The sequence below is a fragment of the Lepidochelys olivacea genome, assembly GCF_965140295.1.
Source record: "Lepidochelys olivacea isolate rLepOli2 genome assembly, chromosome: 13".
NCBI classification, from domain to species: domain Eukaryota; kingdom Metazoa; phylum Chordata; order Testudines; family Cheloniidae; genus Lepidochelys; species Lepidochelys olivacea.
In genome coordinates this window covers 27,452,223-27,476,113 of record NC_140423.1, presented here as the reverse complement: position 1 = coordinate 27,476,113, position 23,891 = coordinate 27,452,223, and the positions used below count along the sequence as shown (strand labels likewise).

Sequence of the window (23,891 nt, the reverse complement as noted above, 5' to 3'; positions counted from 1 at the left end):
ATTATCCTGGGGAGCAGTGAAAAAGGTGGGAAGATATAGCAGAAACCTTGCCCAGTTTTCTGAGATGCCATTCACCAACATCTCACATCCCCAGGTTCTGACTATGAACGATTGGGGTATCTGTATATGCAAATTTATTAATTCAATTGTATTTTATAAATTATTTTGAGATATAGTGTTCAGTGTGGATTAAATCTTCCATTTTATGGGAAAAAAAACAAACATTCCAGTTGAAACTGAACCAGGGTCATCGAGGGCCATTGGCAGTTGAATAGAATTTCCCTGGAGGGGCAATGGGAGCTATCAGCCAAATACTATTGACTTGCTAATTACTCTTATCTGCTGTAAGGACCATCTGTGTCCACAGGAGTATTGAGGAACTGAGGTGGGGATTGCATGCCAGTGTTTGGTGTTTTGGCCTAGAACTGTAACTCTTGTGCTTTTCTATGAATAAAGCATGTGTGTGTTTAAGAAGTTCCTTTGCAAAACCTGTGTGTTCCTGATTTTAACTATCATGTGGTCCCCAAAGATAAAATTATACTCTGGATTGCCTATATGTGTGGAGCTTCAGGGATAGTGTGCTTGAGCAACTGAGGGGGCTCTAGAGGGTTCAGACAATGGTTCTAGGGTGTAGACGACGAGATTGTAGAGTCCCTACTGCCAAGAGGATTGTCAGACATGGGGCCAGAAAATGGGAGTGTACCTGAGTGATTAGTCACTGCCCAGACCCAGGGAGCTTATCAGCATATGGAATCCAAAGGTTAGGTCCAACAAAGCAGTTTGGTGACCATTCACAAAAAGAAACTCAGCCAGGGCTGAACATATGGTTTGTGAGCTATTATTCACTATCTCACATAGAGCGGTTGCAGGGCAATTTATTCACTGTTCCCAAAGGCAAAGAGGTCAATCACCAGCCCACCAAACTGACTTACGATAAGTGAGATATTCTGGGTGCAGCAGTCATTTTGACTTCTGCCATGTAAATCTTGGTAAACCTTTCTGACTAGGTGGGCAGGGCACACAGATAGGAAACTTTACCCCAGAATGATGTTCCTGAGCTGAGCAGAGGCTGATCATGTTCTTCCCAGTTTTTTATGGAAATCCCATCAGACACATTCAGTGTTGCAGTCAGAAGAGGTCTCTTATCCGTGTAAGGAGCAATGATCTGAGATCTCAGTGAATCAATGTGTTCCAGCTGGTGGATGCCATGTGCTCTCTTTCTGGTACCTATTCCGTGAACTAAACCAGGAGGATCTCTTCAAAATAAGTTTCAGAGTAACAGCCGTGTTAGTCTGTATTCACAAAAAGAAAAGGAGTACTTGTGGCACCTTAGAGACTAACCAATTTATTTGAGCATGAGCTTTCGTGAGCTACAGCTCACTTCATCGGATGCATACCGTGGAAACTGCAGCAGACATTATATACACACAGAGATCATGAAACAATACCTCCTCCCACCCCACTGTCCTGCTGGTAATATCTTATCTAAAGTGATCATCAAGTTGGGCCATTTCCAGCACAAATCCAGGTTTTCTCACCCTCCGCCCGCCCCCCCACACACAAACTCACTCTCCTGCTGGTAATAGCCCATCCAAAGTGACAACTCTCTTCACAATGTGCATGATAATCAAGGTGGGCCATTTCCTGCACAAATCCAGGTTTTCTCACCCACCCCCTTTCCCGGGGACACACACACACACACACACACAAACTCACTCTCCTGCTGGCAATAGCTCATCCAAACTGACCACTCTCCAAGTTTAAATCCAAGTATAACCAGAACGTCTGGGGGGGGGGGGGGTAGGTAGGAAAAAACAAGGGGAAATAGGCTACCTTGCATAATGACTTAGCCACTCCCAGTCTCTATTTAAGCCTAAATTAATAGTATCCAATTTGCAAATGAATTCCAATTCAGCAGTTTCTCGCTGGAGTCTGGATTTGAAGTTTTTTTGTTTTAAGATAGCGACCTTCATGTCTGATTGCGTGACCAGAGAGATTGAAGTATTCTCCGACTGGTTTATGAATGTTATAATTCTTGACATCTGATTGGTGTCCATTTATTCTTTTACATAGAGACTGTCCAGTTTGACCAATGTAAATGGCAGAGGGGCATTGCTGGCACATGATGGCATATATCACATTGGTGGATGTACAGGTGAACGAGCCTCTGATAGTGTGGCTGATGTTATGAGGCCCTGTGATGGTGTCCCCTGAATAGATATGTGGGCACAGTTGGCAACGGGCTTTGTTGCAAGGATAAGTTCCTGGGTTAGTGGTTCTGTTGTGTGGTATGTGGTTGTTGGTGAGTATTTGCTTCAGGTTGCGGGGCTGTCTGTAGGCAAGGACTGGCCTGTCTCCCAAGATTTGTGAGTGTGTTGGGTCATCCTTCAGGATAGGTTGTAAATCCTTAATAATGCGTTGGAGGGGTTTTAGTTGGGGGCTGAAGGTGACGGCTAGTGGCGTTCTGTTATTTTCTTTGTTAGGCCTGTCCTGTAGTAGGTGACTTCTGGGAACTCTTCTGGCTCTATCAATCTGTTTCTTCACTTCCGCAGGTGGGTATTGTAGTTGTAAGAATGCTTGATAGAGATCTTGTAGGTGTTTGTCTCTGTCTGAGGGGTTGGAGCAAATGCGGTTGTATCGCAGAGCTTGGCTGTAGACGATGGATCGTGTGGTGTGGTCAGGGTGAAAGCTGGAGGCATGTAGGTAGGAATAGCAGTCAGTAGGTTTACGGTATAGGGTGGTGTTTATGTGACCATTGTTTATTAGCACTGTAGTGTCCAGGAAGTGGATCTCTTGTGTGGAGTGGACCAGGCTGAGGTTGATGGTGGGATGGAAGTTGTTGAAATCATGGTGGAATTCCTCAAGGGCTTTTTTTCCATGGGTCCAGATGATGAAGATGTCATCAATATAGCGCAAGTAGAGTAGGGGCTTTAGGGGACGAGAGCAGAGGAAGCGTTGTTCTAAATCAGCCATAAAAATGTTGGCATACTGTGGGGCCATGCAGGCACCCATAGCAGTGCCGCTGATCTGAAGGTATACATTGTCCCCAAATGTGAAATAGTTATGGGTGAGGACAAAGTCACAAAGTTCAGCCACCAGGTTAGCCATGACATTATCGGGGATAGTGTTCTTGACGGCTTGTAGTCCATCTTTGTGTGGAATGTTGGTGTAGAGGGCTTCTACATCCATAGTGGCCAGGATGGTGTTATCAGGAAGATCACCGATGGATTGAAGTTTCCTCAGGAAGTCAGTGGTGTCTCGAAGGTAGCTGGGAGTGCTGGTAGCGTAGGGCCTGAGGAGGGAGTCTACATAGCCAGACAATCCTGCTGTCAGGGTGCCAATGCCTGAGATGATGGGGCGCCCAGGATTTCCAGGTTTATGGATCTTGGGTAGTAGATAGAATATCCCAGGTCGGGGTTCCAGGGGTGGTCTGTGCGGATTTGATCTTGTGCTTTTTCAGGAAGTTTCTTGAGTGATTCTCTGCATTAACCAGTTGTGGGAGTGGAAAATATACAATCGGCACTAAATCTCTGCTAATGGATGAGATAGGGGAAGATGCACAGGAGAACCTAGTGTTAGTGGACAGATATCATATGAATTCCAGATCACTGAAGCATGCAAGTGTATGAAATCAGAATTGCCAATAAACTCCAATAGGAATTGGATTGTTTTATTTCTGTGAAAATAAACACCACTTGTTTTCTATTATGACCATCTTCATATTCTGTTAACATTCCCTGGAGACGTGACCTTGTCCCTGATAGTATTCATTTTAGGCCCAGGCCTATCAATGGCTTTCCTGGCACCGTGTATCTGTCCTGAATCCAAGACACTCCAGGGACTGTATCATGCTGTGTTTGCTTCATCTTTTTCACCATACAAAACCTTGATCATAAAAATTGTCCAGAAAGAGATAAATACATTTTCTTCTTTCCTAAAGCCAATATTCTTGCCACCATGATCCTGGAGACACAACCTGGGACAACATATAAGATCAAACAGTGATAATCGAAGTTGGAAAAAGAAAAAGGCTGCCATCCAATTGACAAAACAATGATTTTCTAAAGATTGAGATATGAGAATATTTTGAAGACAATCCTCCATTAGGAACTAGCAGGTGTTTCAGATGGGGCCCTGCCCTGTTTGCCCCAATTCACTAAAGCTAGAAATAGGATGGAGAGCAGGTTGCAATGTCATGATCTAAAGCAGATGGATGATTTCATTCATGTTGTGGCCCTTCCATGGGTTGCTGAGACCAGGAATACAACAAAGCTGTTCTTGAAATTCTTGTGGAGCTCCATATGGGGCTGCCTCTGGGCAATGTCCAGTTACCTAATTGGATCAAAACTATAGGTAGTCCTTTTGCTTCCAAACTGAGAGAGCCTGGCACCAACTGGAGGTCTAACTTCAGGGCTAATAACTTGGAAGCAATGGAGGGCAGCTACTAGTCCTGAAGTTTTTATAGCTACTACTTGCAAAGAGGTATTTTCTCCTGTTTTATTCCACAGACTGCTTAATCTTGTCATATGACCTGTATTCCTTTCTATGGAGCCTGTCAGGAGCCATGGGTGTAAGTCTACTTTCCTGATGAGTCTGAACAGCTTCCATTTTCCATAAAGTTTTCCACTGTATCACTCAGATATCTGTGATCTGATTTGTCAAGCTCCATGCACCTGCATGAAACAGAGTTGAATCTCACTTTCCTCCCCTACACCCCTTCTTCCTTTCCAGAGAGAAATCCTTAGGTCATGCAATTTATACATTGAGAGGGATCTTACTGGCAATATTGTCCACCTATGTTAGCATCACACATCAAAGCATGGGGAGGCATTTAGGGTGTCAGATGACAGTTCAGATTTGCTTATTTAGTTTTGTTGGCTGGGAGCAATAACCTGGACCTCTGGGACTGGTGATCTGCAGTGGCAACTGGGATGGCAACCTGATACTTTCCTAATCTTTTAGTGTGGCAAGAAATCCCAGGATGCACGAGGGGAAACATATCTATTGCTTGTCGAGGGCAGTTGCAGATCTCTTAAGTGTAGTTTACAATACTCAGCACGCACTAACCTGACAGTTTATCCTCTGTGTGGCTTTTGAGTGTGTTTCAGTATATTTTTCTATTCGATGCTCTAATTCTGAATCTGATCTGGACTGCTGGCTTTCCTCCCCAAAGGAGGGAGAATTCTCTTTGCATGGGGAGTTTATGCACGCCTAGAGGAATCGACATGTCTATTGCTTGAGCATTTCTGCATTAATTTGCCAAGCTGCACTCAGGGAGGGTGAACAGGGGGACACAGCGCTGAAGATTATCTGCCCTTCTGCATTCCCTGAAAGTGAGCAGGAAAGACCGCTACTGATTTTATGATTCATTTATTTATCCTTGGGAGTTTGTCCCCATAATCCTGCTTGGGCGTGAGAGGAGGGGCATGAAATTGGTTTCAGAGATTGCTCTGAAAATATTTCCAGTGGCTAGGGATTTCATTTGTCTCCCTTTCATTACATGGGCCCTTTCTGGGTCTCTTTAGGAACGTACGGGCCTGGGGCTCAAGGACAGGCTCCCCAGAATCTCTACCTCTCTCTACTGCCTGGCACCAGAGCTGTCCCTTGGGTACGGTGAATCAGGGTGACCACCCCAGGCCCCGCACTTTGGGGGGCCTGGAACTTCGATAAAATCATGAGGAGGTGGGCAGGGAGGCGGGCGGGTGAGCAGATTGGGGAGGCAAGTGGCAGGCTATCAGGAAGGCGGAGGGGGAGGGAGGAGAGGCAGGAGAAGCCCCCCTACCAGAACCTCCCCCTGACCCCAGCGCTTCCTGCCTGCCAGTGGGCCCTGCCAATCATAGAATATCAGGGTTGGAAGGGACCTCAGGAGGTCATCTAGTCCAACCCCCCCACTCAAAGCAGGACCAATCCCCAACTACATCATCTCAGCCAAGGCTTTATCAAGCCTGACCTTAAAAACCTCAAAGGAAGGAGATTCCACCACCTCCCTAGGTAACGCATTCCAGTGCTTCACCACCCTCCTAGTGAAAAAGTTTTTCCTAATATCCAACCTAAACCTCCCCCACTGCAACTTGAGACCATTACTCCTTGTTCTGTCATCTGCTACCACTAAGAACAGTCTAGACACATCCTCTTTGGAACCCCCTTTCAGTTAGTTGAAAGCAGCTATCAAATCCCCCCTCACTCTTCTCTTCTGCAGACTAAACAATCCCAGTTCCCTCAGCCTCTCCTCATAAGTCATGTGTTCCAATCCCCTAATCATTTTTGTTGCCCTCCACTGGACACTTTTCAGTTTTTCCACATCCTTCTTGTAGTGTGGGACTCAAAACGGGACACAGTACTCCAGATGAGGCCTCACCAATGTCGAATAGAGGGGAATGATCACGTCCCTCGATCTGCTGGCAATGCCCCTACTTATACAGCCCAAAATGCCGTTAGCCTTCTTGGCAACAAGGGCACACTGCTGACTCATATCCAGCTTCTCGTCCACTGTAACCCCTAGGTCCTTTTCTGCAGAACTGCTGCCTAGCCATTCGGTCCCTAGTCTGTAGCAATGCATGGGATTCTTGTGTTCTAAGTGCACTTGTTCTTGTTGAACCTCATCAGATTTCTTTTGGCCCAATACTCTCAATGCCTTCCCCTCTCTCTCAGCGCCTACCCCCTGCCACGGATCAGATGTTTCATGGCATCAGGAGGTGCTGGGGGGGAGGGGAGAGGCGCAAGGGCGCAGCGCGCTCGGGGGTGGGGGTCGAACTTGGCGGGGAAGACGCGGGGCGGGAAAAGAAGGGACGAGGGTGGGGCCTTAGGGGAAGGGATAGAGTGTGGGTGGGGCCTGGGCAGAGCTGGGGGGCAGCCCTCCTCCCCCGGCAGATTAGAAACTCGGCTCCTATGTCCGAGGCCCCGCACCCCCATGGGGACGGTCCTGCCTGGCACCCAGAGCCACAGGGGCCAGGTGGGTTTGTGTTTCCCCTGGAGGCCTCAGCCTGGGATAGCAATGGGCATCGGGGAGTGGGAGCTGTGAGAGACGAGGCAGCAGGGGGATAGAGTTGGGCTAGCAGGCCCCTTAGCGCACTCTTTGGTGCTAGCAGCATCCCATGCTGTCTGGTGCCCTCCATCTGTGACCCATAAGCAGCTGAGGGGAGAGGGGATAAGGCACCTGAGCACCACACTCAGAGTTAAGGCTACTAGCACAGGCTACAGGGACTCAGACTCCATCTTCCCTCTGGCACGCTGCTTTTCTGGCTTCACTCTCCTCATGTAGATGGGGAGCTGCTTGCCCTGGAGTTAGTTCTTTTCCAATCCTGACAAGCTCCTTTTCTCGCTGGGGAAGGGAGGGGCTGAGGCACCACTACCTGGACTGGGCTGAGGGGGCTAATTGCACTCAACCAACAGAGCCAGCCAAGCTCCTCACTGAGACGCTCAATGTCGGGGAGCAGGAGCTTTTCTCAGCTTAGTTTGCCAGGAAGACGGCAGGACACCAGCCATTGCAAACACTTCAGAGGGGGAAGTGGAGCTGGGCAGGGAGAGAAGCCGCCCCCCACAAATCAAATGCAGCCCTGAGAATCACAGCTGCAAATCAGACAGTTGCAGTATTGAGCTGAAAAGTTTCCCTCCAAAAAGCTCCACATCAGGGAGGGCTGGGAGAGCCAACTGCCACTAGGAAGGCAGAAACACACTGGAGGGAACTTCAAGGAACTGGATATTCCCCTGCTGCCAGTTCCCCCGTGCAATAAGACTAAAGTACCTTTTATAACAGCTCTGTGGACATTAGCGCAAAGAATTGTAGCATTTCCCTGACAACGCACTGGGATGGCAGCATGAATTTGACACTAACAACATCAAACAAAAGCGAACCTCAATGTTGAGGTAGAAAAGCCCTTAATTAAACACAAATCTCCCTCACAGCAAGGACAGTGAGTGGCAAACCAAATGACTGCTTCTCTACCATTGCATATGTGCTCCCCCATCACAGGTTTGTGTGGCATGAGCATCCTCCTTTAAAGCAACGTGATTAGACCATATATCCAGAGGCATAAAACGCTGGAATGAACTAGGGTCCTATGGCAAGTGCAAAAAAAATGACTAATAACAATAAATTCCATCTCATTATTAAGACGACTTCTTGGTCTGGCTGCAGTAAAATAGTAACAGTTTTAATAGCCTGAGCACACTTGTAATTCCACACATTTGCAATTCCACAAAAATAATCTTTCTGGAATTACAAATCTCCTAGGACTTTGGTATCTTTTCCTGTGTATTTCTTACTGAGTTTTATTTTGAGGCATTGCATGGAATACAAAGATACCAGCCGTTTACAAAAAATCAGATAAAAGCCAAGTGACAGCATCCAGATGCTCTATAAGGCACTGATTCAGTGAGAGAAGGGGCTGGGGACACAATTTATCCTTTTATAGACATTAAGGCCAGCCACTATGCCATAGAAAGAAGTAGAAGAATCATTAGAGGGCTAAATGCCCCTTAGACTGCTCCCCACCAAAAAATTTACAACCCCAAGACGCAAGCGAGGGTGAAAAAGATAAGGTAGGAAAGTCACATTCACCAGCACTGAGTTTTCTGGTTTATAGTGCCTCAGCTCTGCAGTATATAAGTGATTGTATTCCTAGGGAGAAAAGTCAGAAGTGTTGCACATGAAACTCCCAGGAACATTCAGCAGCCTCCTGAGAGGTGATAGTAAGTTTATTTATTTAATACATTTAAAAAGGACTCAATCAAGGCTAAATGACAGACATTACAGACGGAAATCTTGATAGACCATCCAGTCAGTCTTCCTGTCAAAGCAGCTTTGATTCAAATCATTTTTAAACACTGTGGGGTAGTGTCTGAGCACAGTTACTATGGTGTAAATCCGGAGCAACCCCATTAGCTTCAGTGGAGTCACTTTGGATCTATTTGGGGATAACATGAGACAAGAATTTGGCTAAAGCAAAGGCAAGTGGATTCTACAGTGTCAAAAGATAGGATTTAAATCCTCCTCTCTCATGGGAAGACATGTAGAAGGGTGCAAAAGTTGTAAGGAGACCCCCACAGTGAGACTATCACATAATTCCCAACACACACTGCCTTGGTGGGGGAGAGGTTTACTAGCTCTCTAAAGATGTGTCTATGCAGCAATTAAACACCCAGGGCTGCCCTGGCTCAGCTGATTAAGGCTTGCAGGGCTTAGGCTGCAGAGCTAAAAATTGCCACAATGAGGGGAGGGTCCCAGAGCCCAGGCTTCAGCCAGAGCACAAACAACTACACAGTAATTTTTGGCCCTGCAGCCTGATCCAGCTGACCCAGGCCAGCCACAGGTCTTTTATTATGGTGTAGAAATACTCTAAGGGGACAGAAGCATGACCTAGCTATACTGCCACCCGAGGGTCTGGAAGGAAAGCACGGTCTCTCCCTCCACCATCCTGGACATCCACAGAAAGCAGCATTGCCAATCCCTCAGAAGCTGTGCAACCATGATCTCTCTTGTTTGTGGCTGTGCAGTGTCCTCTCTCAGAAGGAACCAAAACCAAGAATGTATTAATTTGACTTCTAGTAACACCGTCTCCACCTGGAAGGGTTTGAGGAGAGTGTGTCACAGAGCTGTTCCAAATTTGCCTCTCCCTTCCCAAGCCCATGGAACTCCAAACCCGTGCAAGGCTTCCTGCTCCAGAAAAACACATGGCATAGCCCCCACCAACCCACCATGTGCTACCCTCAGACCCATGCTTCCAGGTCATCTAGTTACTGCGGTGATGGCTCAGGATCATGTCATGGGATACACTCACCACTAGAGCACCTCCTCCTGGTCACTCTGGGGATTAGTACCTTCCAGGTCCAACACCCTCTCCTGTCACTTGCTTGCATATCCTACTGCCCCTCTGTCTCTCTCTGCAAGTCAGGGTGCTCTCTTCATGGCTTGGCTCTCTAGCCTGGTCACTATATTCCTCCCCTTCCAGGTTACCAAAGTTTCTCCATCCAAAATGGCATCTTCCCTTCACTGCACAGACCATGCCACTTCTGCAGTGGCTGGTAGGGAAACCCAGACTATTCTGGGTTCGAGTCCAGGGACCCAATGTCTAGCACACGTGGTCTGCTGCTGTTTCCCTGGACTCCTTCCTACATCTTCTGCCTCCAAGTTTACCAGCCCAAACTCCCTCCTCCCAGAGAGTAATTGCAGGCTACTTCCCCTGCAGACCCTTTCTGCTGCCAGCTTCCTGACTTTATAACAGCTCTGCCTGATCCTTCTCAGCTGGGCTCCCTCAACAATCAGCCCTTCAAGCTCTGTCTCTCCTTCAGATGCAACATATCAGGTTAATAAACCTAATTTAACCTGCTCAGCCTTATGTGGGGACGGACATCCCATCACAGAGCACATTCTTATTTCTTTTGCTCTCTCTTTGGAGACCACTGTGGTATAAATTTAGAAGAATTCTAAAAACCAGAAGCCAAGGAATAAGAGCATTTACTAGGCAATCTCTTTCTAAACTTGCTCCATGAGCACCCCCAAAAGAGCCCACTAAGGTCCAGTGGATTGGGCTCTGAAGGGGGAGTCAGGAGAGCTGGGTTCGACTGCCAGGTCTGCTACTGACCTGCTGTACAATCTTAGACAAGTCATTTAGCCTTGTTATGCCTCAGTTTCCCATTCCAGGCTTTGTCCGTCTTGTCTCATTTGTCTGTTAGTCCTCAGGGGCAGATATTTCCTAGGTGTCTCTACAGTGGCAGCGGGAGCCATAAGCCTGGCTGAGGCTGCTATTGTAATGCAAACAGCTAATGAAACAACATCTATGGAGCCCACAACATTGTAGGCATTCAAAGGGGTAGCTGCCTAATTTGTCTATATTTTGCCGTCACACCCACTGCATGGATATTTGACATTCTGATCTATAAAGTTTTTTTTAAAGATAAGTTTGCATTTCTTTTTATATAGTTGTACTTCACCTTGATAACCTCAACCACCTTGATCGACTGGTCCTTCGACCCTCATATAGACTGCGCCGAACACAACAAGTCTTCCATTCTTCTCGTAGCCTGGACTTTCTTCTCCATGTGCGGCCATGCCTTTTCACAATAAAATCTTCCCATCTCTTTGGAGGTCGGTCAAGTGTTGTTTAATTTCCCATGGGTACCACTCGGCGACAGCTGCAGTCCATCGATTGTCAGTGAGCCTCGCTATATGCCTGGCCCATCGCATTTTACTATGCCTGCTCTCAACGACGACGTCCTGCACTCCATTCTGCTGCGTGATCATTTCATTTGGGACTTGGTCATGGATTGAAATTCCCAGAATTCTTCTTTCCATCGCCCTCTCCGTGACAGAGAGTTGCTGGTCCTCTGTCTTCATCAGCGCCCATGTTTTGCTGCCGTACAACACTGCTGGAAGTACTGTTGAGTTGAAGAGGCTGGGGCATGTTGCCTTGTTGATTTTTCCTTGGAGGACATCCTTGATAGAATTGAATGCGCACCAACATGCTTGCTTTCTTTGCGAGAGTTCACCTTCCTGATCGTGGCACACGTTAATTTCTTGGCCCAAATAGACATATTGCTCAACTTCTTCTATTTGTTCTCCCTTGATTGTTATTTGGGCTTTTGGCAAGGTATCAGGCCACATAAATTTCATTTTGGAGCAGTTAATTTTCAGTCTGACTTGGCTGCTTTTTGTGGTGAGTTCTTGCAGCATTTTCTGTAGTTTGATAGTATTTTCGGTGGTCAACACAATATTGTCTGTGTGAATCTGAGATGGTTTAACTGCTCTCCATTGATGTTGATTCCACCCTTCCAATTCATCAGCCTCATTACCATTTCGAGGCAGGCTGTGAAGAGTTTCGGTGGAACCATGTCTCCTTGTTTCACACCTTTCTTAACTGGGATGCGAAGGGTGGGGGATCAAATAAAGTTATATCTGTAGTGCAGTCAGAATTTGCTTCCTTTAATAGTTTGATATCATTTGTGTTGATGCCCTGCTCTGCAAGAGCTTTCAACAATGCATTGATCTCTATGCTGTCGAATGCTTTTTCATAGTCGATGAAGGTAATACATAAAGGGCATTTGTATTCTCTTGAGCGTTCTAATGGCTGGTTTATAATGAAAATGTGGTTCATTGTGCTGAAATTCCTTCGAAAGCCTGCCTGCTCTCTCGGCTGCTGCTTGTCCAGACCCTGTGGGAGTCGGTTTGTTATTATTTTGGTAAACAGCTTGTAGACATGGGAGAGCAGGCATACTGGATGATAGTTCTTTAGATCTTCATGATCACCCTTCTTGTACAGCAGAATGGTGTTGGACTCCTTCCAGCTAGATGGCATCTTCTGCATTTCCAAGTAATGGCTAAATCTCTGAGCAAGGGTTTCCCAGAGGTTTGGGCCTCCAGCTCTTGTCATTTTGATTGTCAGTCCATCTTTACCTGGGGCTTTTCCTTCCTTCATTTGGTGAACTACATGTCAAACTTCGCTGACAAGGACTGGGAGTACATGCTCGTTGGTCTGTTGAGGTGTTGGTACTGGGACCTTTATCTGAGACATGAACAGTTCAGTGTCGAAACCTTTGCAGACCACTTCCATGCCTGTTCTGTCAATGACTGGTTTTCTGTCCCTGTTCTTCAGTGCCATTATTGTTGACATGTACAGTGTCAATTCCAGCTGTACTTCACAAGAAAATGAAATACATCTTTAAAAACCTTAAGATGCTTGAGTGTGTCTCTAAGCCTCTTTGGTGTTTGATTAATTTGGATTTGGGATGGAATATAGTGTTAGAACCTTAATAAAGCTCAACAAGTGCTGGAATTTACATATTAGTTGGTAGAAAAGCTGGATTTGTAAAGAGAATCCTGGATTTAAAATATAGAGAGATTCGTGACTTTGCTGAAACCCTCCCAAAGGTTATTCTTCTATTAAAATGCCTGTTGTTTCTTTTTTCTTGCAACTATAGATTAATTCTGAGCACTCTTCTATAGGGAAAAAAATGAAGGTCAGAAGCATTTCACGCAGTGGTGAGCTGGAGCCAGTTCGCTAGAACCGGTTGTTAAATTTAGAAGCCCTTTTAGAACCGGTTGTCCCATGGGGGACTACCGGTTCTAAAAGGGCTTCTAAATTTAACAACCGGCCAAAAGTGGCGCCTTAGGTGCCACCTCCATGGGTGCTCCGGGGCTGGAGCACCCACAGGGAAAATTTGATGGGTGTAGAGCACATACCAGCAGCTCCCCGCCCCGCCCCGCGCCTGGCCCCAGCTCACCTCCTCCCCTGAAGCAGGCAGTGGCTTCGCGCTCAGGCCCAGGAAGGCAGAGGCGGAGTGGAGGGGACCTGGAGTGGGGGGGGCATGAGCCAGGCCTCCCAGGCCGCAGCAGGTAACACGGGGCAGGGAGGGGACGGGGACACGCAGGGGAACCGCTCCCCGCCCCAGCTCACCTCCGCCTCCCTGGGCCTGAGCGCGAAGCCACCGCCTGCTTCTCAGCCCTCCCAGGCTTCCCGCGCAAACAGCTGATTCACGGGAAGCTGGAGGGGGGGGCAGAGAAGCAGAGAAGGGCGGTGCATTCTGGGGAGGAGGCGGAGCGGAGGTGAGCTGGGGCCAGGTGCAGGGTGGAGAGCTGCTGGTGAGGGCTCTGCACCTACCAAATTTTCCCATGGGTGCTCCAGCCCCGGAGCACCCACGGAGTCAGCGCCTAAGGCGCCACTTTTGACATAATCAGTGGGGGGGAGCGGCTGCTCCTCCTGCTCCCCCCCTAGCTACACTACCCCATCCCTAGGAGCCAGAGGGACCTGCCGGATGCTTCCCAGGAGCCGCCCCAGGTAAGCACTGCCGGGACTCCCCACCTCGCCCCCCGGCAGGTCCCTCTGGCTCTTAGGGGCGGGGTGGGCACCCACTACGGTGGCCCACGAGACCCTCCTGCCCAGTTCTGGGGGCAGTCAGGGGACAGGGGAGGGGAGGTGGATGGGGCAGGAGTCCGGGGGGGGGAGAGTCAAGGAACGTGGGGGGTTGGATGGGGCAGGAGTCCCTGTGGGGCAGGGGTGGGCCACGACCCCCTTGTGGGGTGAGGAGGGAACCGGTTGTTAAGATTTTGGCAGCTCATCACTGATTTCACGTATACTGAGGCCTGGTCTGCACACAGATTTTGAACCAATATAACTAGTTTGGTTGGATGGGGAATTGGTTTTTATTGATATATTTATACTAGTACAATGCTTATGTCTTATACCAGTAGCCCAATATAATTTAATCCGCACTAGAGGGGTTGTAGTGCTTTAACTATACCAGTATGATTAAAGCAACACAACTTTCTAGTGTAAACAAGGCCTAAAAGTCAAATAATACTAAGTAAGAGTTCAGCCATATAGAGATGTCTATAAAAACAGCCATTCTTAGTCAAAGATCGAGGTGGGCAAATCCTGGAAATAATAATCTGGTAACATCCATTTAAATTTGTATGTGAATTTACTTCAGCAATATCCCTGTGTGTTCCCTTTCTGAACATTTCAGTTGTTGAGTTTATAGGCAAAAAGACTTGCAGGAAGCCAACTGAGAAGTGACTTTCAGTATTTAAGCTGGAATTCCTTCGTCACTTATCCAAACAGGGAACAGAAGAAATACCATGTGACCTATTTTACCAATCACAAATAATCTGAATTTAGAAATATCTGCAATCAGTGCATACAGTTAAAATCTGAAAAAGAGGGTTGAGTGACTTTGAATAGTTAATAAATTTGATCAAATCACCATCTGCTAACGAATATTCCATAGGCAGAATAGAGGGTTAAACCACGCATTGGAGAAATTGTTTATTGTGGATTATCTGCTTGGCTTGAGCAAAGGGGTAGCTGGTAAAGGGGATATAGTCTAATGGTTGAAACAGGGGACAGGGAATCAGCAGAACCAGGTTCTGTTCCTAACTGTATGACTGACTCCCAGAGTGACCTTGGCCAAGTTACTTAATTGCTCTGTGTCTCAGTTTCCCCACATGTAAATTTGGAATAATATTTATCTACCCCTCACGGATGTTTGCGATGTCTGACACCCTTAATTGTATTGAGTAGTATTGTACTCTATGAGCCATTCTATTGAAACCAATAGAACTACTCTCTGAGTAAGGCACTACTCACCATGAGTAACAGTGGCAGCAACTGGCTCGCTGTGTTCTTCACTTGAAGATGCTATAGAAATGAAAAATAAAAGAATAATGAAACAGTACAATTCAAGAAAGGCGAAACAAAGCCCATATATTGGGCAAACAGCTCTGTGACAAAGTCAGCATTATCTTCTGCTGCAATTCCCAGCAGGCTGGAGAAGACCATGATGCCATGCATTCCCCCAGTCTGGGGCAAATCTCTACAATCCTGAGCATGCAGCAGTCCAACAGTACAGCTGCCACATGCTCCCAGTGAGGAAGCTATTGTAAAGATGCCACTTGGGTACTTCTGTAGTTTCGCTCCCTCCCACTCCTCACATAGAAGGGTGCAAAGGGCCCTTGATTAAATTTAAAGAGCCCCTGCTCTGCAGACAGCAGACACAGTTACTATAGAAATCCCACACACACCTGGGGAGCTGAACCTAGCATCTCTGGAGTCCCTTGAGTTTATATGTCCCATCACCGCTATCTGGTTCCTTTATCCTGCTGCTAATAATTTTCCACTCTTCAAACTCCAGCCCCCTACAAACAAGTTGAAGGAAGTGATTGCTCCCAGCACCAGTCAATTTCTTTAGGCCTGGTCTACACTACGAGGTTAGGTTGAATTTAGCCACATTAGGTCGATTTTAAAATGAATGCATCCACACAACCAACCCCGTTCTGTCGACTTAAAGGGCTCTTAAAATCGACTTCTGTACTCCTCCCCGGTGAGGGGAGTAGAGCTAAAATCAACTTTGCTGGGTCGAATTTGGGGTAGTGTGGATGCAAATCGACGGTACTGGCATCTGGGAGCTATCCCAGAGTGCTCCATTGTGACCGCTCTGGACAGCACTTTGAACTCTGATGCACTAGCCAGGTACACAGGAAAAGCCCTGGGAACTTTGAATTTCATTTCCTGTTTGATCAGCATGGCGAGCTCAGCAGCACAGGTGACCATGCAGTCCCCCCAGAATCGCAAACGAGCTCCAGCATGGACTGAAAGGGAGACACTGTATCTGATTGCTGTATGGGGAGAAGCATCTGTGCAGGCCGAACTCCGATCAAAAAGAAGAAATGCAAATATATTTGACAAAATCTCACAGGGCATGTTGGAGAGAGGCTACAACAGGGACACACAGCAATGCCTCATGAAAGTTAAGGAGCTGAGGCAAGCCTACCAAAAGACAATGGAGGCAAATGGTCGCACTAGGTCAGAGGCCTATACATGCCACTTCTATGATCAGCTGCATGCCATTCTAGGAGGGGACCCTACCACTACCCACCACTGTCCGTGGACACCTACAAGGGGGGAGTCTCACGCAACAGGGAGGAGGATTTTGTGGATGAGGAAGAGGAGGAGGAGAATGTGCAGCAGGCAAGCGGTGAATCCATTCTCCCCGGCAGTCAGGACCTTTTCATCACCCTAGAGCCAATACCCTTCGAAGGCGGGATCCCCAACCCTGAAACTAGAGAAGGCATCTCTGGTGAGTGCACATTTGTAACTACAGTACAGGGTTTATAAGCAATAGTGTTTAATGTTTGATTTGCCCTGAAGAATTGGGATGCATTTGCGGCCAGTACAGCTACTGGAAAAGTCTGTTAACGTGTCTGGGGATGGAGCGGGAATCCTCCAGGGACATCTCCATGAAGCTCTCCTGGAGGTAGTCTGAAAGTATTCTGGAATCATTGCAGTGCAAAGTATGGCAGCAAATGGTCCTGGGTTTTGGTCACATTCAAGCAACATTCGGTCTATATCTTTCTGTGTTAGTCTCAGGAGAGTGATATCATTCATGGTCACCTGGTTGAAATAGGGGTTGAAATAGGGGAATTTTTGTAAGGGAACAGTAAAAGGACCCCGTTCATTCTGGGCTGTTTGTGTTTGGCTAAAAGGGATCATCCCAGAGAATAGCCACATGGTAGGGTGGGGGGAGGTGTGTGCTGTACATCCACCCGAATACCGCAGCCCCTCCTTTTAAATGTGAAACCCAATCCATTGCTTGCTATGGGAAAGGATGGCATTGCATTCCCACATGTTATGCGTAAGAAGCCAAACCCGCGTATCCTTTGCCTTACCATGGCTGCATGGAAACCGAGTTCTGTTGCCCAGCTGTGTGTGATGTGTCACCATACCAACAGGTGCTCAATATAAAAATCAAAATGCAACCTTGTACCTAAAGCACATGTGCTGTCTGCTGTGAATTGCTTGATTCACTGTGAAAGAGACTCCCCTTTGTTCTCAGAAATGTATCATCTTAAATTTTACTCTCCCTTTTTATCTCCCCCCAGGTGAAAATGTTTCTAGGCTCCCCCTATCATCTCCATCCCTGAAGTTATCACAGATTAGAAGGCAAAAAAAACGCACTCGCGATGACATGTTTTCTGAGCTCATGCAGTCCTCCTGCACTGATAGGGCACAGCTGAATGCATGGAGGTATTCACTGTTAGAGGCTAGGAAAGCATTAAGTGAGTGCAAAGAGCAGAGGCAGGAGCACAAAGAACAGAGGCAGGAGGTGATGCTAAGGCTAATGGGGGAGCAAACGGACATGATGAAGCATCTGGTGCAGCTGCAGGAAAGCCAACAAGAGCACAGACCCCTGCTGCATCCGCTGTACAACCGCCTGACCTCCTCCCCAAGTTCCATAGAATCATAGAATATCAGGGTTGGAAGGGACCTCAGGAGGTCATCTAGTCCAACCCCCTGCTCAAAGCAGAACCGATCCCCAATTAAATCATCCCAGCCAGGGCTTTGTCAAGCGTGACCTTAAAAACTTCTAAGGAAGGTCCTCCTCACCCAGATGCCCAAGAATGTTGCGGGGGGGAGACGGGGAAGAGAGGCTCCAGGCACCCAGCCACTCCACTCCAGAGGATGGCCCAAGCAACAGAAGGCTGTCATTCAAACAGTTTCATTTGTAGTGTGGCTACAATAAGCAATGTGGCCTTGTCCTTCCCTCCTCCCCCACCCCAGCCCCCCCAGGCTACCTTGTCAGTTATCCACCTTTTTTTTTAATTAATAAAGAAAGAATGCATTGTTTCAAAACAATAATTACTTTATTTCAAAGGGGGGAGGGTGGTTGGCTTACAAGGAAGTAAAATCAACAAAAGGGGTGGGTTTGCATCAAGGAGAAATACACACAACTGTCACACCAAAGCCTGGCCAGTCATGAAACTGGTTTTCAAAGCCTCTCTGATGCACAGTGCGCCTTGTTGTGCTCTTCTAATCACCCTGGTGTCTGGCTGCTCAAAATCAGATGCCAGGTGATTTGCCTCAACCTCCCACCCCACCATAAATGTCTCCCCCTTACTCTCACAGATATTATGGAGCACACAGCAAGCAGCAATAACAATGGGAATGTTGGTTGCGTTGAGGTCTGACCTAATCAACAAACAGCACCAGCGCGCTTTTAAACGTCCAGTCACATTCTACCACAATTCTGCACTTGCTCAGCCTATAGTTGAACTGCTCCTTAGTACTGTCCAGACTGCCTGCGTACGGCTTCATGAGCCATGGAAGCAAGGGGTAGGCTGGGTCCCCAAGGATAACTATTGGCATTTCAACATCCCCAACAGTAATTTTCTTGTCTGGGAAGTAAGTTTCTTCTTGCAACTGCTCGAACATCCCGGAGTTCCTAAAGATGCGAGTGTCATGCACCTTTCCCGACCATCCCATGTTGATGTCGGTGAAACGTCCCTTGTGATCCACCAGTGCTTGCAGCACCATTGAGAAGTACCCCTTGCTGTTTACGTACTCCTTGGCAAAGTGGTCTGGTGCCAAGATAGAGATATGCATATCGTCCCACCACAGTTAGGGAAACCTATTGCAGCAAAGCCATCCACTATGACCTGCACATTTCCCAGAGTCAGTACCCTTGATAACAGAACATCAATGATTGTATTGGCTACTTGGATCACAGCAGCTCCCACAGTAGATTTGCCCACTCCAAATTGATTCCCGATTGACCGGTAACAGTCAGGTGTAGCAAGCTTCCACAGGGCTATCACCACTTGCTTCTCAACTGTCAGGGCAGCTCTCATCTTGGTATTCCTGAGCTTCAGGGAGGGGGAAAGCAAATCACAGAGTTCCAGGAAAGTGGCCTTACGCATGCAAAAGTTTCGCAGCCACTGTGAATCAACCTATACCTGCAACACTATGTGGTCCCACCAGTCTGTGCTTGTTTGCTGGGCCCAGAATCAGCATTCCACTGTATCAACCAGCCCCACTGCCACCATGATGTCCTAATTGCCACAGCCCGTGCTTTCAGGAATGTCTGTGTCCATGTCCTCATCAAAATCGTCCTTGTGCTGGCGTCTCTTAGCCCGGTTCTACACATACTCCAGGATAATGCGTGAGGTGTTTACAATGCTCACAACAGCAGTGGTGAGCTGAGTGGCCTCCATGCTTGCCATGGTATGGTGTCTGCAGGAGAGCAGAGTTGCAGCGGAAGCAGTGGATGACAATGGATGCCACGAGAATAGATATTTCTACAGCAAGACGAGAGGACCTGCGAGGTGGATTCATGGTACCAGGAGAGCAGAGTGGCAGCGGAAGCGGTGGATGATGACGGTTAGCAGTTGTACTGCACCATCTGTTGACAGCAGCATCCAGGACACAACAGCAGCGGTGATGGTGAGCTGAGCTGAGCAGGCTCCATGCTTGCTGTGGTATGGCAGCTGCACAGAAAAAAGGCATGAAACAATTGTCTGCCATTGCTTTCACGGAGGGAGGGGCAACTAACGACATGCACCCAAAACCACCCATGATAATGTTTTTGCCCCATCAGGCATTGGGAGCTTAACCCAGAATTCCAATGGGAGGTGGAGACTGCGGGAACTCTGGGATAGCTACCCACAGTGCACCACTCCATAAGTTGATGCTAGCCACGGTAGTGAGGATGCACTCCGCTGACTTAATGCGCTTAGTGTGGACATACGCAAATGACTGTATAAAACCGATTTCTAAAAATCTACTTCTATAAAATCGACCTAATTTTGTAGTGTAGACATACCTTTAGCATATCTATTGAACAGTCAGAGTACACTCTTTCAGTCATTAAGATTAACTCCATCATATCTAGTCTGGGAGACACATGCTTACAGGCTTGTCAGCAATCTTCTTATCAGATGCAAACCATGCCAAGTCACAAAGTGCAGAGACCTCAGACCATCATCCAATCTGGTCAGAGGGCAGCCATCAGTAATGTGTGACATTGTCTTTTTGTGCTCAGGGGTGTTTGACGAGGTCTGTGTATAGTGGTAGTCTCAGGTTTGCCCTGATCTTCTCAACCATTCTGGCTGTAGCATCCTCGCAGGGAGCCACAGTACTGGTGTGGATTGAATCATCCCAGTTATGATGCACATGGTTGAGTATAGTTGTGTCAATCAACTTGACGTGAGATCAGTGGAGCCAGACCAGACCACAGCATTCTGCTGCAGAGCAACAGAGGGCTAAACCAGATGATCCGAGAGTTTGAGTATTCGCTCCCCAAGAAGTAATGGCCAATTTGCTAAGAAGGTTGCTAAGCATTCTCACCTTAGCCACAGTTTCCCTCTGGTGGTTAAAATACATGTGAGATCTGTCTTGGGTTGCTCCGTGGTAGACTGGATGGGATTTGTGTTTCAAGTGATGACCACTGAGAGAGAGATTCAGTTATTGATCTCATTGCTGCTGTTAGGTCCAGAAATAGGGCTCCCATCTTCAGATTTTTCTGAAAATCATTTTTGATGAATGTTGTCAAAGCTAGCATCGGCTTACAGGTGCTCTGGCATCTCTTAAAACCTGCTTCCTCAATGCTGATTATTGGCTCCACTTCTGGGGAAATGTGCTGAAGGATGAGCCACTCCAGCATCTTCAATGTCAGCAATGGTGGATACACACAGACATGGAGACATTTCCTGGTACAGCAATTTTCATAAAACCTTCACCATATCACTCTCAATACATAAACTGTACAGACAGATTAGAACCACAGTTACCATATAAATCCCACGCTCACCTGGAGAGCTGATACTACAATTCCTTTATTTCCATGTGGGTCAAAGCAGTGGAGAGCAATAGCACTCCCTTCATTTCTACAAGGCCAGCTCATTCCAAACCTACTCACAAACACTGTGGACAGCTATTGGGCATGAGGACCAAGTTGCTTGTAAGGTGGCAACTTTACAGATATTGTGCCAGATTCCCCCTAGAACTCAGTTACTTTGTAGTGATTCAACAATGCAAAGCTGCCTGAAAGCCAGTTAAGGGGAACCCCAGAGTGGCACAGAACCGGTATAACTATGCTTCAGTGATCCTTAACTGCTGAAATGGCCCCGTAGGCTTTGGAGGTGGCCAGGCGCACTTAAAACAGCCCTAAGACTGCTCTAAATTGTGCCAGGCTCCAAAACAGATCCCAGTCCTGCCCTCCTCAGGTGCATTTGCTACTCTTCCAGTGTTGCTGAGGGTCTGAACCATCCCTTCTTTATGTGTCCAAACTATTTTTCTTTGAAATTGCCTTTGTTTCAGGTGAAATGGTTTGGATTGGAAATCTTTGCTATTTGATCTGCTGCAAAGAGCATGTCTAAGAGTTCTTTTGAGAAGTGCACAAGGATGAAAGGAATTGGGGCACAATGCAGCTTGCTTGTTTTTTTTAAAATAAAACTGCAAAGAATTGCAAAGAGAAAAGTTCTTGTAGTTTTATTTTATCTGAGGACAGGCTGCAGACAGCAGGGTTTGTATTTACATCCCATTTAGACTTGTAAATGTGTTCTGTAAATACATCTCTGTAAACTGTTTTCCTGGGAAAGCCTTCTCTTATTATGTTTTATTGCTTAGTCTGTGTCTGTTTCAGAAGAACTTGGGTGGTTCCTGGGGACAAATAAAGAGCTGTGACTTATTCACCCAGCAGCAGTGATTCCTGTCCCATGGGGCAGGGCCCAGCTCCTAACGCTACACGTCAGGCTGCAACGCCACTTAGTTTGGGGGATCTCTCAAATGAGGGACCTGGGGTAAACTGTCCCTTCCATCTCGTCCCCAGATGGCCCTGGATTCACACCTTATTTGAAAGTTGTCTACACTTGGAATGCAACAGATGCACTGCTGTAGAGCTTCAGTATAGACACTACCTACGCTGACAGGAGGGGTTCTACTGTTGGCATATGTAATCCCCTTCAGACAGAATTCTTCCGTCAACCTAGCACTGTCTGCACTGGGGGATAGTTGGCTTAACGGTGTCATTCAGGGGGTGGATTTTTCACATCCCTGAGCTGCGTAGTTGGGTCAATTTAACTTTTTAGTGTAGACCAGTCCTGAGAAGATCTCTTCCTTTGCTAATGCCTAATCAGTCAGCTGTGTCATACCTTTTAGGCTCTGCCTGAACTGAGTTTCCTTGCACTGGTGTGACCTCTCCCAGTATCTTACCAGATAAAACCCAGCAGTAGAAGTCCTGGTTTGCACTGGAGGACATTCATTCTGGAGGTTAGCACCAGTGTGACTGGGAGAGTACACGGAAGAAGCGACACCAGTATCAATCTCCCTAGTCTAGACAAGCCCTTCGTTCATTAGGCTGCTATTGTCAACAGGCTTCCAACCAGACTTGGCCCCAGTGCAGAAGCAGAGTAGGCAGGACCTGGGTCATTAGGATTAAGGTGACTGTTTTAAAAATAAAAAGCGAGATATTTGTGTGCAACAATTTTTAGGGTTGTGAAATACTCTTAGGAAAGGGAAAACAGTCACTTCATAGATTCATAGATTCATAGATATTAAGGTCAGAAGGGACCATTATGATCATCTAGTCTGACTTCTTGCACAATGCAGACCACAGAATCTCACCCACCCACTCCTGCAATAAACCTCGCACCTATGTCTGAGCTATTGAAGTCCACAAATCATGGTTTAAAGACTTCAAGGAGCAGAGAATCCTCCAGCAAGTGATCCATGCCCCATGCTACAGAGGAAGGCGAAAAACCTCCAGGGCCTCTTCCAATCTGCCCTGGAGGAAAATTCCTTCCCGACCCCAAATATGGCGATCAGCTGAAACCTGAGCATATGGGCAAGATTCACCAGCCAGATACCCAGGAAAGAATTCTCTGTAGTAACTCAGATCCCACCCCATCTAATACCGCATCACAGGTCATTGGGCCTATTTACCATGAACATTTAAAGATCAATTAATTGCCATAATCAAGTTATCCCATCATACCATCTCCTCCATAAACTTATCGAGTTTAATCTTGAAGCCAGATAGGTCTTTTGCCCCCACTTCCTCGCTCTCTCCCTCTGTGCTGGCACCATGATGGATAGCTTCCACCTCTACAGCCACACCAGCATGCTTCTCGCAGTGGAGGGCTTCCTCCACACTCCTGGAAGGTTCTGCTGGGTCAGGAAAACCCCACCTGGAGGATCAGTGGCAGATCACAGGAGGGCAGAGCTCTGCCTGGTCCCTCTGCCCCACTGTTCCCTCCTTTCTATGGTTCATGCATTTATGGAAAAGATTTATTAACACGTGCCACTATTGGTCTCAGCCATCACCCTCCTGTAAATTCAAACACCTCCCCTAATTTCAATTCCTGGGGGAAATTCTGCCACTATCTGCGTTCATAAAGTCATTCAGAAAATGGAGCTGGATCTTCCATAGTAGCTCACATATTTCCTACAGTTTCTAAAAGTGGAGGTCCTGGCAGGAAGTAGCAGAATTTAAGGCACAAAGTGGACTGCATTAGAATTCAGAGCATTTCAAAGCTGCTCTTGGGTAATTCTCCCCGCCCCGTTAACTAATGATAATAGACTCACACTGGTGTATAGCTGGAGTAATACAATACTTTCATATAGATA

General features: G+C 47.1%; 1 protein-coding gene across 1 annotated transcript in view; it reads right to left on the bottom strand.

The window, feature by feature from the left end:
• Positions 1–23,891, bottom strand: part of LOC311529426 (uncharacterized protein) — a gene marked incomplete at its 5' end in the record, with an annotated part of 245,124 nt that overhangs the window by 27,144 nt on the left and 194,089 nt on the right. The window contains one exon of the mRNA XM_084645401.1: positions 15,081–15,131. Coding sequence (XP_084501527.1) covers positions 15,081–15,131 — 51 coding nt within the window. The remainder of the gene's footprint in view (positions 1–15,080; positions 15,132–23,891) is intronic.